The sequence below is a fragment of the Rhinolophus sinicus genome, chromosome 8 (genome assembly GCF_057876585.1).
Source record: "Rhinolophus sinicus isolate RSI-liver-muscle chromosome 8, RSI-T2T, whole genome shotgun sequence".
NCBI classification, from domain to species: domain Eukaryota; kingdom Metazoa; phylum Chordata; class Mammalia; order Chiroptera; family Rhinolophidae; genus Rhinolophus; species Rhinolophus sinicus.
Window position 1 is genome coordinate 38,145,303 of NC_142508.1, and position 18,449 is coordinate 38,163,751.

At 42.8% G+C, this 18,449-nt stretch overlaps 1 protein-coding gene across 8 annotated transcripts in view; it reads right to left on the minus strand.

The window, feature by feature from the left end:
- Positions 1-10,273: 10,273 nt before the first annotated feature.
- Positions 10,274-18,449, minus strand: part of TRPM4 (transient receptor potential cation channel subfamily M member 4) — a 35,319-nt gene continuing 27,143 nt past the window's right edge. For 6 of the 8 annotated variants that reach the window (XM_019741512.3, XM_074316117.2, XM_074316116.2 and 3 more), the window contains 8 exons: positions 14,946-15,078; positions 14,598-14,772; positions 14,083-14,260; positions 11,725-11,918; positions 11,365-11,497; positions 11,073-11,145; positions 10,876-10,981; positions 10,274-10,629 (listed from right to left, as the gene is read on the minus strand). In XM_019741512.3, coding sequence (XP_019597071.3) covers positions 10,625-10,629; positions 10,876-10,981; positions 11,073-11,145; positions 11,365-11,497; positions 11,725-11,918; positions 14,083-14,260; positions 14,598-14,772; positions 14,946-15,078 — 997 coding nt within the window. In that variant the 3' untranslated portion in view covers positions 10,274-10,624. Of the gene's footprint in view, positions 10,630-10,875; positions 10,982-11,072; positions 11,146-11,364; positions 11,498-11,724; positions 11,919-12,009; positions 12,165-14,082; positions 14,261-14,597; positions 14,773-14,945; positions 15,079-15,173; positions 15,363-18,449 lie in introns of those variants that run through there. The other 2 variants (XM_019741513.3, XM_088800045.1) reach the window with 2 other exon arrangements.

Below are 18,449 nucleotides of genomic sequence, written 5' to 3' on the forward strand. Positions count from 1 at the left end.
TGAGCCTTATCAGTTCAATTCAGGTGCATTTTCCTTTTCGGGGAATATAGACCAAGGAGTCTAACATGCATGAGTCAGGGACTACAGCATTAGCTTAAATGAAATTTCTGCCTGTGGGATATACTGTCTCCAAGATCTATAAAGTTTGATCCTTGTTGGATTTCCTTTGTAGTTGGAGGCTGCGGGACCAACAGATTGTCTTTTCTAAGTTATGAAATATCTATATGAGCCCAGATAGTCCTCAAAATGATGACTTGGATAGGCGGGCCTTCATTTATATCCTCATTCAAAGCCCATCCATACTTAGTTTACTGTGATTGGGTGGCAGGCAATGCAACACAAGCAGTGGAGGTCATTACTAAAAAGTCATTCCTTCCAAAGATGTACAAATGGCCAAATAAGCACATAAAAAGAAGGTCAACGTCATTAGTCATTAGGAGAATGTAAATCAATGAGATACCACTTCACACCCACCAGGATATCGATAATAATAAATTTTAAAAAAGGAAGTAACAAGGGTTGCTGTAGATTTCAAGACATTGGATTCTCATATATTGCTGGCAATAATGTGAAATGGTGCAGCTATTGTGAAAATCAGTTTGGCAGTTCCTCAAAAAGCTGAACATAGAAATATCAGCAATTCCACTCCTAGGAAGATACCCAAAAGAACTGAAAACAGGTGTTCAAACAAAAACTTGTACGTGAATGTTCATAGCAACATTATCCACAATTGCGAAAAAGTAGGAACCACCCAAATGTCTGTCAATGGATGAATGGATAAAATATAAGTGATATATCCATACTATGGTTATTATTCAGAGTGAAAGAAATCAGACACAAAGAACTACATATTGTATGACTTCATTCATATGAAATATCCAGAATAGGCAAATCCATAGGGACAGGCTGGGGGAGGGCGGAAAGGAGAATGGAAAATGAGTTCTTAATGGGGACAAGGATATTGTTCTGTTTGGAGAGATGAAAACATCTGGAACTTGATAGTGGTAATGATTGTATAACATTGTGAGTGTACTAAATGCCACTAAATTGTACATTTCAAAAGGGGAAAATGGTAAATTTTATATTAGATGTATTTTATCATAAAAAATACAAGTTGGAAACAATGAAATAAAATTGCTTCTATTTACAGATAGCATGACTATATACATAGATAATCCCCAAGAATCTGCAAAAATTAAACTAGAACTAATAAAGTGAGTTTAGCAAAGTCATAGAATATAGATCAATATACAAAAAAAATCAGCAGTATTTCTATATACCAGCAATAAACAATTAAAAAATTTTAACAGTATCATATACAATGGTATAATGTATATAGGAATACATTTAACAAAATACATGCAAGATCTATATACTGAAAATCACAAACATTCATGACAGAAGTCAAAGACCTAACTAAATTAAGAGTTATACAATGTTCATGGATCAGAAGATGCAATACCATTAAAATGCCAATTGCTTCAAGTAGATCCAACACAATCCCAAACAAAATCTCAGAAGGTTGTTTGGAGAAATTGACAATCCAATTCCAAAATTTATATAAAAAAATCCAAGGAATTAAAATAATTAAAACAATTTTGAAAGAGAAAAAGTTGGAGGACTTATACTACCTGATTTCAAGATTTAGTATAAAGCTACAGTAATCAAAACAGTATGGTATTGTTGAGCAGATAAGTATATTAGATGTATTGAACAGAATAGAGGACCCAGAAATAGACCCACACATATATGGTCAATTAATTTTCAGCAAAGGTGCCAAGATAATTCAATGGAGAAAAAAGTAGTTTCAACCAATTAAATAACCAAACAAATAACCTTGACTCTAACATTACTCTCTCTATATCAGATAGGACAACAAAAGTATGAAAGAAAATGTTGATAAAATTTTATTGTTAATTTAAAATCCCTGCTCTCCAAAAGACACTATTAATAAAATAAAAAGATAAGCAACATATGAGAGAAAATATTTGCAAACCACGTATCTAATAAAGGAGTATCAGGAGTATATTAAATTTTACATTTCACTGATAAGAAAACAAATAACCCATTTTTTAAATGGGCAAAAGATTTGAACTGACACTTCACCAAAGAAGCTATACAGGTGGCAATAAGCACTTGAGATGTTCGACATCATTAATCATTAGGGAAATGCAAATTAAAACCAAAATGAGAAACTACTACAAACCTATTAGAATGGCCAATTAAAAACACTGATCCAAGATGGCGGAGTAGATAAACACTGGGCTTGCCTCATCTCGTGAACACATCAAAATTACAACTAATTATAGAACAATCAACTGGGAGAACCATCTGAAGTCTTACTGAACAGAAGATTTATAACTAAGGTGTCATGCAGGGACTCAGGACCCACTCCCTGCACAAGAACACAAGATATGGTGAGACCAAAAAGGAACACCAACGGAGCCATGGATGGAGGGTTCATATCATTATTTCTCACTGGCAGCTGGGTTGGAGACACAGGAAGCAGGAGCCACATGATCCGCAATCTGCCATCTGCTTCTCTGCCAACCAACCAACCAACCAACCCCCACCTGCTAGCTGCAATCCGCGCTTGCTAGCTCAGCCATGGCATTTATATTAGTGGCTAATGGCTAAGCAGTAACAGCCGATGGCCACCTACCCACAGCTGACGGCCATCTGATTACGACTGATGGCCATCTAATAAATGAGCCAGCACCTTTCCACATGAGGCTGAGAGCCTGTAAACTGCTCTCTGGGACTCTGTCTCCACAAAGGATATAAAGAAGCCATGTCAAGATTGGTAGGACAGGCAGAGACGCGAAACGGGCTGGTCCCACATCCACCCGTGGTGGTTGAAAATTGGGAGAGATATCTCAGCTAGAAGTTCCCCATGAAGGACTGAGAGACCCCAACCCCCCACACCAGGCTCCCCATCCCAGAGTACTGGTGCCAGGAAGAGAAGCCCCCACAGCTTCTAGCTGTGAAAAACAGTGGGGAGTCCGACCATCAGGATAGGACCGAAGATTGCGGAAAACATAGACATCATCTTAAACGGCCTGTGCAAGCACTCACCCTGGGCTCCTGCGGAGGGATGGTGACTCTGGGGGCATCGGAGACATATGGCGAGATACTCAGTTGTGTAACTTCATGTTGAGAAAAGACTGGAGAGAAAGTTCCCACTTTCCCTGAGTGGGGCCGTTCTCCTAAGCAGACGGCAGGCAGGCACCATCTTTCCTGTGTTGAGCCTGCCCCCATAGGCTAAATCTGAATCTGATTCGTCTGGTGAGCTCTACTGGTCCACCCTGCTGACTCATTGTGACTCTTCTTCACTCAACTTGTGAACCGCAGGAGGCTTTACTCAGAGGCTGAACCTTACAGGAGCCGGCAGGTGGCAGCAGTCCTCAAAGTGTCCTGGCTTTTGTGTGGACCTGATACTGGTGGTAGCCATCCTTGGTTCACAGCGTGGCCTCTTCCACGCATTTCCCGGAACAGCACAGGTAGCAACCAACTGCAGATCACTTTATAGATCCTACCAGGTTGCCCTGGCCAGTCGCAGGGAGTGGGTGACCAGGGCCCCTCTGAAGAGGTCCCAGAACCAACATATGAAGGTCTGACAATTAAATTTGCAAACTTGTTGCAATAATGTTGCTAACCTTTTTTGATATCAGAGGGATTATTCATTATGAATTTGTACCAATTGAACAAACAGTTAACTAAGTTTACTATTTGGAAGTGCTGAAAATGCTGTGTGAAAAAGTGAGATAACCTGAACTTTTTGCCAATAATTCATAGCTCTTGCATCACAACAATGCACCAGTTCACATGACACTCTCTGTGAAGAAGTTTTTAGCCAGTAAACAAATAACTGTATTGGAACACCTTCCCTACTCACCTGATCAGGCCCCCAATGACTTCTTTCTTTACTTGAAGATAAAGGAAATACTGAAAAGAAGACATTTTGATGACATTCAGGACATCAAGGGTAATACAATGACAGCTCTTATGGCCATTCCAGAAAGAGTTCCAAAATTGCTTTGAAGGGTGGACTAGGCGCTGGCATCGGTGCATAGCTTCCCAAGGGGAGTACTTCGAAGGTGACCATAGTGATATTCAATAAGGTATGTAGCACTTTTTCTAGGATGAGTTCATGAACTTAATTGTCTGATCTTGTACTTGGAAATTGGCTTCAGACCACAGCAGACTACCACCCAATTAGCCCCACAAGTGTCACACACAAAGGGAGGTCTCAACAGGCACCAGATCCCACTGGGGCAAATCGCACTCTGTATGGTAGACCCCGCACAGTAGCCCACAAGCTGCGGAGGTGGCCAAACCCCACAGCCAGTCAGCCTGAGGATCAATAACACCCACTGACATGGCAACAGCAATTAAGGCTCAACTATAACAAGAGGGCACACACAACCCACACAAAGGACACTCTTACAGCATCTAGTTCAGGTCACCAGGTAGATTGTGCCACTGGGCCCCACAGGACCCCTATTACATAAGGCCACCTGGCAACACTGGGAGACATAACAGCGCTACCTAATACATAGAAACAAACACAGAGAGGCAGCCAAAATGAGGAAAGAATGAAATACATCCCAAATGAAAGAACAGGAAAGAACTCCAGAAAAAGAACTAAACAAAATGGAGGCAAGCAACCTACCAGATACAAAGTTAAAAAAAAAAAAAAAAAAAAAGAAAAAGGTTATAAGGATGCTCAAGGAACTCAGAACTTCAATAAAGAGATAACAAACATAAAAAAGGACATAGAAATCAGAAAAAAATAACCTGTCAGGGTGCTGGCCCGATGGCTCAGGTGCTCCTAACACCGAGGTCACCAGTTTGATTCCCACATGGGCCATTAGCTTCACCCTCTACAGCTAAGATTGTGAACAACAGCTCTCCCTGGAGCTGGGCTGACATGAGCAGCTGGAGGTTGGCGTGAGCTGTGGTAGGCTGCCACGGGCTGCCGAGTGCTGCTGCAGACTGCTGAGTGCTGCCACGGGCTACTGTGTGCCACTGTGAGTAGCCAGCAGCCAACATGAGTGGCTGGCAGCCAGCATGAGTTGCCATGAGCTGCTGTGTGCTAACATGTGCTAACGTGTGCTGCCAGGAGCAGCCGGTGGCCAGCGTGAGTGGCTGGCAGCCAGTGAGAGCTGCCGTGAGCTGCTGTGAGCGGCCGACCAATGACTGGTGACCGCCTGCCTCAGCCAGGGGGAGGGAAAGGCTCATAATACCAGCATGGGCCAGGGAGCTGTGTCTTACACAATTAGACTGAGAAACAACAGCTTGAACTGGAGTGGGGGGAGGGGGGCAAAAAAGGGGGTGGGAAATAACCAGTCAGAAGTGAAGTATACAATAACTGAAATAAAGAATGCACTAGAAGGAATCACCAGCAGACTAGATGAAGCAGAGGATTGAATCAGCGATTTGGAGGACAAGGTAGCAGAAACCATCCAATCAGAATAACAAAAATAAAAAAATCAATCAATCAATCAATCAATCAATCAATAAATAAAGTTTAAGAGACCTCTGGGACAACATAAAGCATAACAACATTCACATCATAGGGGCACCAGAAGAAGACAGAAAGCAAGGGATTGAGAATCTATTTGAAGAAATAATGACTGAAAACTTTCCTAACCTGGTGAAGGAACTAGACATACAAGACCAGGAAGCACAGAGTCCCAAACAGGATGAACCCAAATAGGCCCACACCGAGACACATTATCATTAAAATGGCAGAGGTTAAAGACAAAGAGAGAATCCTAAAAGCAGCAAGAGAAAAGCAATTAGTAACTTATAAGGGAGTTCCCATAAGACTATTAGCTGATTTCTTGTCAGGAACTTTGCAGGCCACAAGGGATTGGCATGAAATATTCAAAGTGATGGAAAAAAAGGACCTACAACCAAGACTATACCCAGCAAGGCTATCATTTAAAATGGAAGGACAGATCAAGAGCTTTCCAGATAAGAAAAAGCTAAAGGAGCTCATCTCCAGCAAATCAGTATTACAAAGAATGTTAGAGGGACTTAAGATGGAAAAATATATATAAAAAAGATGGATAATAAAGTGGCAATAACTACATATCTATCAACAATTGCTTTCAATGTAAGTGGATTAAATGCTCAAATCAAAAATATAGGGTGGCTGAATGGATAAGAAAACAAAACCCTTACATATGCTGCCTACAGGAGACTCACTTCAGATCGAAAAACACACAGAGACTGAAAGTAAAGGGATGGAAAAACTTATTCATGAAAATAGAAACAAACAAATAAACAAAAAACTGGAGTAGCAATACTTATACCAGACAAAATAGACTTTAAAACAAAGGCTATAATGAGACAAAGAAGGACCCAGTAACCCCTCTTCAGGGTATTTATCTGAAGAAACCCAAACTGCTACTTCGAGTGGACGTGTGCATCCATATGTTCATTGCAGGATTGTTTACAATGGCCAAGATGTGGAGGCAGCCTGGGTGTCTGATGATGGAAGAATGGATAAAGAGGAGGTGGTACATATATATATATAGTGCAATATTGCTCAGCTGAGGAAGGGAATGGGTTTTTGCCGTCTGCAGTGGCATGGATGGACCTGAAGGGTTTTGTGCTGAATGAAGTATGTCAGATAGTGAAAGACAGATGTGGTGTGATTTCACTTGTATGTGGAATCTGAAGGACAAAATAAACAAACAAAACAGAAACAGACTCACAGATACATAGAACATTTTGATGGTTGCCAGATGGGAGGGGGATTGAGGGGGCGGGTGAAAAACAGGAAGGGATTAAGAAGTACAAATTGGTTGTTACAATGTAGTCATGGGATGTAGCATAAGGATTATAGTCAATAATATGGTAATAACTATGTATGGTATCAGATGGATACTAGATTTATCAGGGTGATAGATGGAAGAGGGTTGGGGGGCCGGGTGGAAAAGGTCTTGAAGGGATTAAGAAGTACAAATTGGTAGTTACAAAATAATCATAGGGATGTAAAGCATAGGGGATATAGTCAACAATATGGTAATAACTGTATAGTGCCAGGTGGGTACTAGTCAGGGGGATCACTTCTTAAATTATATAGATGTCTAACCATAGGGGGAACACCTGAAATTAATATAAAATAATATTGAATGTCAACTGTAACTGAAAAATTAAAAAGGGGAGGAATCAGTGAAGGGCAATAAGAGGTCCAAATTTCCAGGTATAAAAAAATAAGTCATGAGAATGTAATGTACAGCATAGGGAATATAGTCAATAATATTGTGATAGCTATGTTCGGTGTCAGATGGTTGCTGGACTTATGGTGATTACTTCTTTAGGTATATAAATGTTGAATAACTATGGTGTACCTCTGAAACTAATATAATGTTATATGTTAACTATATTTTTAATAAAAATCTTTTTAAAAACACACATAATAGCAAGTGCTAGAAAGGATACAAAGAAATTGGCACTCTCCATGCACTGCTGGACATGCAAAATGCAAATGGTGCAACCACTTAGGAAAACAGTCGGGCAGTTTCATATATAAAGTTATACATATAACTTTATGTAAAGTTACACACTTACTTATTATACAACCCAGCCATTCTAATCTTAGGTATTTACCCAAAAGAAACAACATATGTCCAACACCCGCAGTTCTCTCAAATCCAATCTGGGTTCGAGTGTCAGCCCCCTTGCTTTGTCTGTTTGCTGCACAAGGAGCAACCAAATCCATGTTAGGTTTTTAGTTTTGTTTTGTTTTTAAGGAGGGCACAGCTCACAGCGGCCCATGTGGGGATCGAACTGGCAACCATGGTGCTATTAGCACCATGCTCCAACCAACTGAGCTGCCCGGCCACCCCCATTTTAGGCTTTAGTTGCAGCTTTGAGCAGCATTGATAGCTCCATCTCCTCCAGGCCCACCTGTCCTTTTAACTTATCAGTTCCTTAGCATTTCGTCACAAAGCATGGGCATTCCTGAGTCCTCAATCCACCCTCCCACCTCCTTTTCTCTGACGACCTGCAACCTCTATCTGGAGTGTTCTTTTTGTACAAAATGCACCCCTCTTTCATATGACCTGCTAGCTTGCAGTTTTCATAACTTACATATTCTTCTACTGATGGTCACTCCCCTTGTCCCACATCTGAGACCTGGAGCAGACATCTTGGGGGTCCTTGCTGGATCCCAAGCTAGTGGATGCCACAGCCATCCCACATCCTCAGCAGCCCTTCCAGAGGACCCAAGACTAGCACATCATGGCTATGCAGCCCGCTCTTGGTTAATGGACACTCAGTCACTGGCCTTGCGGGTGGCCTGTCATCACTCCTAAGAGGGACTATCTTCCACCTTTGTAATGACCCAGTTAAACTCTGTGTGGCTTCCCAAAATATGGCACCAGGACAGGTGGAGAATTTTCCTTTGTGGTCACCAACTGTCATGCAAAGGGATCAGGGTACCAACCACTAAGGCTATGCAATGAAGTGAAATAGGTTCATGGAGGGAAAACATACAGGCAGGGATGATTTAAAATATGAACTTATAGCAGTATTGTACGGTAATTCCTCAAGAGTCCCCAGCCTCCCCTTCGATTAAGGGACCTTTGGTTTCCAAATTGGTTTATGTGTGGAAATGAAGTGAGAGGTTGTCATTCTCTATTTTGATGACTCATGTCAGATTTCTATTCACCAGATGTGAGTTTTCCTATTACATAGATAGTTTAACAGAAATAAATTAATACAAGGATCTCAGAAAACTGGGAAAGGAGTAGAAAGAAACAGAGAGATAGCACAGAAATAGTAACTGCAGGAAGATATCATCCCCGGGATTGGGGAGACAAAGGTTAAGAGATTAGTTAGCAGAACCTAAACTCTTGGAGCAGTGCCCCTGTGGAACTGAAACCCAGACTAGACAAGAGGGCTGCCTGTATGGAGCTGGTGTGACTTTGCATACAACGAAACTGGTTCTGGGAGCCAGGGGGAGAAAGCTCAAAGCAGCTACCGACTCCTGCTGTCACAGGAAGCTCTGTTCTGGAGTGAGGCTCAGTAACGGGAAGCAAATATAAAGGAGTAAGTCCCCTCTTCCTCCACCGCCTGTCACGGGTCTCTTTCTAGCGCCCTCTTTAGGCAGAGCCTAATAGGAATCCAGCTGGCAAAACTGAAATGCTTGCGGAGTCACAGCCCCAGCATCACACAACAAAATATAGAAGGATAAACCAGCGTGCTGAGTAAATTCCTAGGGCTTTGTAGCTATTGACATTTCCAAATACAAATTAGTGCTTTCCAAGGGCTTTGGATCCAGACTACCCAGACTTCTACTCAAACTCGGTAACTTTCTAGTTATGTGACCTCATGTGAGTCACTTATCTGTGCCTCAAGTTTTGCTATCTGCAAAATGGAGACATCAGTACTTATTTCATATGGTTGTCATATAAGCCATATTTTTACTGTGTGTGAAGCATTTAACCCGATGCCAGACTCATAGCACCCTGTATGTGTCAGCTGTTGTCATCGTCATCGTCATTGTTATTGCCACCATTACCATTACCGTTATTATTTGGGTTAGTGAGAACTAATTCAGCACCTTCCAGAGAAATCTGGTTGCCACACAACACTTGGCAATGTTTCAAAGCTACTCTGTACCCAAAGTGGCAGATAGTTGGAAGTCCTCCAAATTGGAGAAAGGACGTTTTGGTTTTGATTTTTGGAATTGTTGGTTGTTGGTGGCTTTTGCTATTTAACTAATAATTGCTGTCAGTTCAGCCTTGTCATTACCAGTTTAGTTTGTTATGGGTTGTTTAGTTAAACTGCATATATAATGATGCATATTTGCTTTAATTCCATGCATGCATGGCCTGTAATTTTCCACTAATTAGACTTTTTAAAGACACATATGCAGTTATCTATTCAAATTTGCATCACGTGTTCCCCTGTTGCCAAAGCAGATGTACACAGCACCCACCCATCCCCACTCCAATAAATAATTTGCTTTTATCACTGAGTTCTTTTTCCACTGTAATGTAGGACCTAGGGGGATACAGATGGTTGGGGTTCTTGTCTCACTGAAGTAAGAGCCCTCAAAACAGTGCAGACAAGAGGGGCTGGGCCTGAGTCAGACAGAAATAGTGGGGCTGAAAGGAGGAAACAGACCCCAAGATATCTGAAATACAGCAGCAAACCAATGAAGGACCCCAAACCCACTCCCCAGCTCCAGTCCCCATCCCAAAAGGATCTAAACACCCGTCAGTTCCCCAAGAATCAAGCATCCAGACCCTACTCCTCTCAAATGGCTTTATTTCCCCAGTGTGGGGAACAGCGAGTGGAGTCTGGTCCCTGTACCCCCAGGACCCTGTTGCCTTCTCCCACAGAGTGGGCTGTGGCTCTAGAGGCTGATCCTCCTGGAGTGGAGCTGATTCTGGGAGGGGCTGGCCCTTCTGCGGTCAGCATGGATGACAGTCCCTGCGGCGATCCCGATATGCAGCAGCCCAGGCAGGTGGTAGTCCATGGAGTGGGGCCCACCTCAAAGGCAAGGCCACCAGGTAGGTGCAGGGGTGCAGGACCAGTTAGGCCTTACTCTGGGAGCAGAAACTCCCCATGGGGGTTACTCCTTGCAGTCCATCAGCAGGGCTCAGTCTGTAGGAAAGAGAGAAGATGGAACAAGTGGGCATAAAGAGGAGGACAGAAAAAATGGGACACTGGCAAAAAGGAGGAGAAAGACCCATGAAAAGCCCAAAGGAGACCAAGGGAGTGAACCAGGGACAAAGAAAGGGCAGCGAAAAGAAAAACAGCGATATGGGAACAGAGACCTGGAAAGCTGAGACACAGAAGTAAATAGTGACAGAGGTCGGAGATAAACACAGGTAGACCCCACACACTGACCTTTGGCCCCAGGATGTGTTGGGGGTAGGGTGCCGCCTGGGGGAAGCAACGCAGAATGGCTCAGGGCTTCAGCCACCCAGCCCAGGACACGGCTACAGTACTGGACCTGGAGAGTAGGGGGGACATCAAGGGATCAGATGTAAACCCCTGTTGTCCCCCACCCAGCCACGCCTCCCAGCCTAGCCCAAGGTCCTCACCTCTTGCTCCAGTCCTTTCAGACGCTGCTCGTACTCGCGTATCTGTCTTAGCTGCTTCAACGCCGTGTCCACCCTGGGCACCCAGGGCTTTCAGAGCGGTGCCAGCAGCCCACCAGCCTCACCTCCCTCGGAAGCCCCGCCCCTGGAGCTCCGCCTTCCTCCCTAACATTCCAGGATCCCACCCCCTCAGACTCCGCCTCTAGTCCAATGCTTTGCAAGCCCCGCCCAGTCTTTGACACAGGATGCACCCCTGAGGCCAAAAACCCCACCCCAGGCCAGGCCCTGCACTCACTTCTGCGAAGTGCGCTTCAGACGCTCCGAGTCGCTTTCCCGTTTGTCCCTCGCGCGCGCCAGCAGGAAATTCTCCTTCCGCACCGACTCCCACGTCAACAGCTCCCTCTCAGTTTCTTTAGGGAGGTGGACCCCTGAACGACAAGATCAGGACTGAGTCAAAGGGCCTGCCGGTCCTCGGGCCACGCCCTCTGCAGACCCAGCCTCCCCACCCAAAACCCTGAGGACACTCTCCCAGACCACACCCCCTGACAGCCTAAGCTCTGCCCACTAAGGCTTCCCGGCATCCTCCCCAGCCTATCCTGCTCTTCCTTCTCTCCAGGTCCTGCCCCTTGTGTTTTCGGCCAAAACCCGCTCTCACGAAAATGCTGGTTGCCCGGGGAGGACGGCGAGCGGGCCCTGCGCTTGCTCAATCCCCGGATGAGAAGGTGCACGTGCGAGATGATGATGAGGGGTGGGGCCAGCACAGGCCTAGAGTGAAATTCCCGGATGAGGCTGTAGCGCTGTGCCTTCCAATAGAGGTCGCTGTTGCCCTGTACTTTGCCAAAGGTGTAGCTGTGGGGACCAGAGGTCACCAGAGGTCAAAACCCAGCCAGGGTTGGTAGATCAAGATTAAAAGTCACGCAGTATGTTTGAAGGCCAAGGCAGCAGGCAGATGTCAGGATCAATAAAGTCAGAGGCGCAATGAGCAGTTAGGTTAGGAGGGCCAAAGGTCAGATATCAGAGATCAAGTTGGAGATGGTGTCATGAACTAGGGTAGAGGTTGGAGACCGGTTCAGAAGTCAGCCTGGATACAAATAACTAAAATCGGAAGCAAAAATGGGGACGTTACTACCAACTCTACGGAAATAAAAAGGATTATAAGAGAATACTAGGATCAAGTGTATGTCAACAAAATAGATAACGTAGATGAAATGGAAAAATTACTAGAAACACAAATTACCTAAACTGACTCAAGAAGAAATAGAAAATCTCAAAAGACCTATAAGAAGTAAAGAGATCACTAATCAAAAATGTCCCAAAACAACAACAAAAAGCCTAGGACCAGATTGCTTCACTGGTGAATTCTACCATATATCTTAAAAGGAACTAACACCAATACTTCTCAAACTCTTCCAAAAAACTAAACAGGAGAGAACACTTTCTGACTCATTGTATGAGGCCAGCATTACCATATCAATATCCCAAGAAAAGAAAATTACAGATCAATATCCTTTATGAATATACATGCAAAAATCCTCAACAAAATACTAGCAAACCCAATTCAGCAGCATATTAAAAGGAATGTACACCATGACCAATTGGGATTTATCCCAGGAATGCAAGGGTGGTTCAACATACAAAAACCAACCAATGTAATACACTATGTTAACAGAACAAAGGATAAAAACAAAAACATGACCATCTCAATCGACACAAAGACACACAAAAGGCAGCTGAAAAAAACCAACACCCTTTCATGATTAAAAAACAAACAAACAAAACATCTCAGAAAAGTAAAAGTAAGAAAAGAAAACTTCCTCAACATGATAAAGGTACTTATGAAAAACCCAGAGCTGACATATTCAATGAAGAAAAACTAAAAGCTTTCTCCTAAGATCAGGAACAAGACAAGGATGCCCACTTTCAACACTGCTATTCATCACTACTGAAAATTCTGACCAGAGCAATTAGACAAGAAAGAGACAAAAGGCATCCAAAATGGAAATGAAGTTAAATTATCTCTTTTCACAGATGACATGATCCTATATATAGAAAATCCCAGAGAATCACAAGGAAGCTAGAGCTAATAAGTGAATTCAGCAAAGTTGCAGGATACAACATCAACAAAAATCAATTGTGTTTCTATACACCTGCAATGAATAATCCGAAAAGGAAATTAAGAAAGCAATTCCATTTATAATAGACTCTAAAATAATAAAGCACCTAGGAATAAATTTAACCAAGAAGGTGAAAGATTTGTATACTGAAAATTAGAAAACAATGCTGAAAGAAATGTAAAACAGCACCTAAATAAATGGAAAGACATCCTGTGTTCATGAATGTGAAGACTTAACATTGTCAAGATGTCAATACTACCCAAAGCAATCTACAAATTTAATTGCAATCCCTATCTAAATTCCAACAGCCTTTTTTGTAGAAATGGAAAAGCCAATCCTCAAATTTATATGAAATTGCAAGAGGCCCTGAATAGCCAAAACAATCTTGAAAAAGAACAAAGGGGGAAATGGGGAGTTATTGCTTGCTTAATGGGCACACACTTTCTGTTTGCAGTGATGAAAATGTTTTGGAAATACTGTTGATGGTTGTATAACATTATGAATGTAATTAATGCCACGGAATTATACACTTAAAATGGAAAATTTTATGTTATATGTATTTTGCCACAATAAAAAAAGTTTTTAAACATTCAGCCTGGGCTCAAGGGAGAGGATCAGAGTCCAAAGTCAAAGTCAAGAGCAGAATCTAGCTGGGTCTGGGGACAAGCCAGCTCTGGATTTGAGTCAGAGTCCAGGAATTAAAGATAAAATTGATTAGGCTGGGATCAAGAATCATGCTGGGGTCAAGGGTCAGGCTGGGATCAAGAAGCACGCTGGGGTCAAGGGTCAGGCTGGGATCAAGAGTCATGCTGGGGTCAAGGGTCAGGCTGGGATCAAGAGTCATGCTACTGTCAAGGGTCATGCTGGGTGACATCAGATCAGAGAGGGCAGGGCCTCACCTGAACATGGCAATGAGCAGATTGACCAGCACGATGTTGGCGACGAGCAGGAAGATGACGAGGAGGAGCACCACCAGCCAGTTGGCATAAAGTGAGACGCAGGAGCCTGCCTGGGGCCCAGATGGGCGCGCCCAGAAGCCCAGCTCCGATGAACAGTTGACATGCTCCATGAGGGCCACTGTGAAGGGAGACACTCAGAAATGGGGCCAGAAAGACATTGATCCAGAGGGGCATGGGGGAGCAGAGACCCCCATGAGACGGGGAGGCAGAATCCCAGAAAATGAAGGGTACAGAGACTCAAAGAGACACTGGAGAGGTCAGAGACCGAGAGACAGGGGACAGAGACACAGAGAGAGAAGAGGACAGAGTCCCATAGGGATAAAAGGGTGGGGGGCCTTCTCAGAGACCCAGAGAGACAGAGACAGAGACTTAGAGAGAAAGGTACAGAGACCCAGAGATGGGGGACAAGGAGGAGGGACTCAGAAGGAGGGTGTTAAGCCTTCACCCCTCCTTACCGTCCATGTCCTCCTGAGGGATTTGCCCAAAGATCTGCAGGTAGGGCCGGTAGAAGACACGGCGCAGGATTTTCGGGAGGTCCTGATCCTGGGGCCTAAGGAGCCCCTCTGTGGCCACCCCATAGGCAACCAGCCACACACCGAGGAAGAAGAGGAAGAAGAATACGTCCTTCATCTGCCGGACAGGAAAATGAGACCAAATTTGGCCCTGCCTTTCCCAGGTCTGACCACGCCCCTTCCTCCAAAGCCCCACCTCCTTCCTTGACTGACCACCTGTGAGTCCACACCTCCCTGACCCCCGCCCCTTCCCTTCTCTGGCCCCACCCACTCAGGCCTCGACCCCCTCACCATCTTGTTCACGATGACGATCTTAGGTCCCAACTGTTTGTTGACCGTGAAGATGTGCAACAGGCGCAGTGTGAAGACCATGAAGTCGAGGCAGAAGACAGTGCGGCCTAGTTCATATAGACCCGGAGTCAGCCTGGGATGTGAGGAAATCACGACAGGGGTCACTCGAAGATCACAGGGTGCAAAGGAAAATCCACATCTTCCGAGCACCAGGCTTCAGATGAGGCTGTGGCCTCCCCAGGGCCAGAATCTGGACCTTCCAATTCACGAGGAGTATTCAGATTTCACAGTGCCAACTGGGCCTGGCAGGGCGTTGGTACCCATTATATAATGGCTGCATGAACAATGGTCTTAGCAAAACGTTGGGAGGTCCCTGTTATAATCATGTTGGAAAAGCTGTTGGAATATTTGTCCAACCTATAAAAGGCAAAATATAGAGTTCTAGCAAACCAGTAATTAGAAGACAAATGACCTAACTGAAAAGAGGATAAAGGCCAACACACAATTCACAGAGGAAGGCTAAATGGCCAATCACATCAGCAATCTCTCTGGAGAAGATAAAAATTATATCCCTATTTTGCATTATCATGTACTTAAACTCTGGATGGATTTAAAACCTAGAGTAAAAGGCACAGCATTAAAATTTTAAAAAGAAAATGAGGAATTTCTTCATGAAGTTGAGATAGGATAAGATGTCATATAAGAAAAAATATCTCATCTACAGGATACAGAATCACAATAAAGGAAAAGATTGATGAATTTGACTGCTTTGAAATATAATTTTTCTGTGCATCAAAAGATAATGTAAATATAATGGACAGAGAAAGGTAAAAAGTGCAGCCAAAAATGCATAGTCTAAATCTGATTATGAGGGAACATCAGACAAACCAAATGGGGCAAATTCTACAAAACACCTGGCCTGGACTGTTCAAAAGTGCTAAGGTCATAAAAACTAAAGAAGGACTGAAGAACTGACCCAGATTGGAGAAGATTAAGGAGATGTGAAAATGAAAGGCAACACGGGATCCTGGACCAGCAAGAGGATATCAGTGCGACAACTGGTGAAATTTGATTAAGATTTCCTGGTTTTGATAATGCCAGATGTTAACATTTGGAGGATCTGTTTGGAAGGTGTACAGGAATTCTTTGTACTGTTTTTGCAACATTTTTATAAGTTTTGGGTTATTTCAGAATGAAAAGTTACAGAATAAAAGAATGTCTAAGATAACATACAAAAGTAAAAAGACAAGCTGCAGACTGTGAGAAGATACTTAGAACAAAACTACCAATGATTAGAGTCCAGAGTTTAAGGAGAGCACTTACCAAAAAATACACATATACAAGAGATCAATGAACATGATAAATTTTTAAAAGTAGGAGCAAAGGTTATGAAAAGACAACTAACAGAAGTGCATGTGGCTATTAATTATGAAAAGATGTCCAACTTAACTAGTAGTCAGGGATGCATAAATTTTAAAAGGAGAGGTCATTTTTGCCCATCAGGTTGACCAAAAAAATGTAAAAGTTAAACTAAGAGCTATAAAATTTTAAAGATTGAAAACATCAGGTATTGTCAAGCATGTCCTTAAGGGGGCACTCTGTTACCCTGATGGTGGGCTTGTAAATGGGTGAAGTTATTTTACAAGGAAATCTATTGGCGTTAAGAACATATGTACCCTTCAACCAACAAAGTTTAAACCTAGGATGTAAACTTTTATTACTTTGAAATAATAAAAAAATTAGAAACAACCAAATGTCCATCTGGAAGGGACTGGCAAAACAAAATGATTCATCCATGCAATTCTGGAGATCACTGGAAATTTCTCTGTTGTAAGCCAAGATCTTTGGACTTTTTTTCTCCATGCAATAATTCTTCCTATCCCTAGAGAACGGTGAGCTTGACAAAATGTCTAAAACACCACTGGTATTCATAGAGCATGGTAGCATATGGCCTTAACCCTATTACCTCAAAAGATACCTTATACAAATACAAGAAATAAAGAGAAGCATAGTGTTCTGCAAAACTCCTATCTTGATGTTGGAATGAGTTATTCATGTCATATTACTTGGTAGCATTTCTAACACAACATGGAAGAAGCACATGCCTTTCAGTGTGTCAACTGAGAAAAGAGCAGGGGGTATTGATGTCAACCATCCAAATTATAAAAAGGGGTGTCAGGTGCCTTCATCCATTGTAAATAGTCACTAGGTTGTGTCCACAAAATTCTTTGTCTGTTCTCCTCAAAAGGAGTAGCGTCCTAACTGCTAGGACTTTATAAAAAATAAAAAAATAAAGAAAAAGCAGAGTACTACACCCAGAGTAGCTAGTATCTGATTATAACTTCATGTTATCTTGAGTGGAAAATGAAAGAGACTTTGTGGACAGACTTTTGGCCTAATTCCTATATCTTGAAGTTCAGAATTTTTGTCTCACTGCCTTTTGAAAAGAATGCATTCATTCATTAAATTCTGGCAAGGAGATGTCTGTCTTGTCTGATCTTTACCCAACAATGGCTAAAACCCCTCTTCTGGAATCTGATGCAACATTTTCAAGGAATACAGTATATGGAAAGAATGTCAGGACATATTGTAGACCAAAAAAAAGAAAAAGTTGCAGAAGAATACATAAAATATAATGTCATTTGTGCATAAAAGAAGTATGTGTATCTATGTCAATGCATAGAACAAGAACAGGCAGGGTGTGCACCAAACTGCTGATGGCGGTAACTGCTGAGAAAGTGAGGACTCTTGAAAAGACTGAGGAAAATCATTGGTTTGTGTTCTATGTCCTTCTTCATTTGCTTAATCTAGTTTAATGGGGATGTATTTCTGCACTTATTTGGCAACAGACTATATTTCAAAGATGCATTAAGTTGTTGAGTGATGAGATAGCTGTGACTTGAAGAGAGACAGCACAAGCCATACTCAGAATACCATTTGTGGTGATCTCAGGACATTAGGGGAACACAAATGCAGGACCCTGAGTCTGGGAAAGATAACGGAAGTCTTCCAGAGACAGAGACAGCAAAGCTGAGGCCTAAAGGAAGCATAGGAGTTGGCTTGGCCAAAGAGAGGAGGAAAAAGTGTCTCAGGAAGGGTGCCAAGACCCGAAGACAAGACAATTTATCCCCAAGGACATTTTGATGTACACTGTGCCCTCTCTCTGGGTACCACATAACATGAGCTAGAAACTATGGAAGAAATAAACTAATATTATACAGCCCAGTCTTGGCAACAGAAAATATTTGAGGGGAATTCCTCACAATTTGTTTTTTTATAAATTAGCTAAGACATAACAGAAACAGTCAGGGTTTTTATGGACTAAAAAAATGACACATTTAAGCCTCCCTGAAGAAATTTGAATCTATGCCATTTGACTCAGAAACACTGGACACAAAGAAATAAAAGCGGGGCGGCCTGGTGGCTCAGGCGGTTAGAACTCCATGCTTCTAACTCCAAAGGCTGCCAGTTCGATTCCCACATGGGCCAGTGGGCTTTCAACCA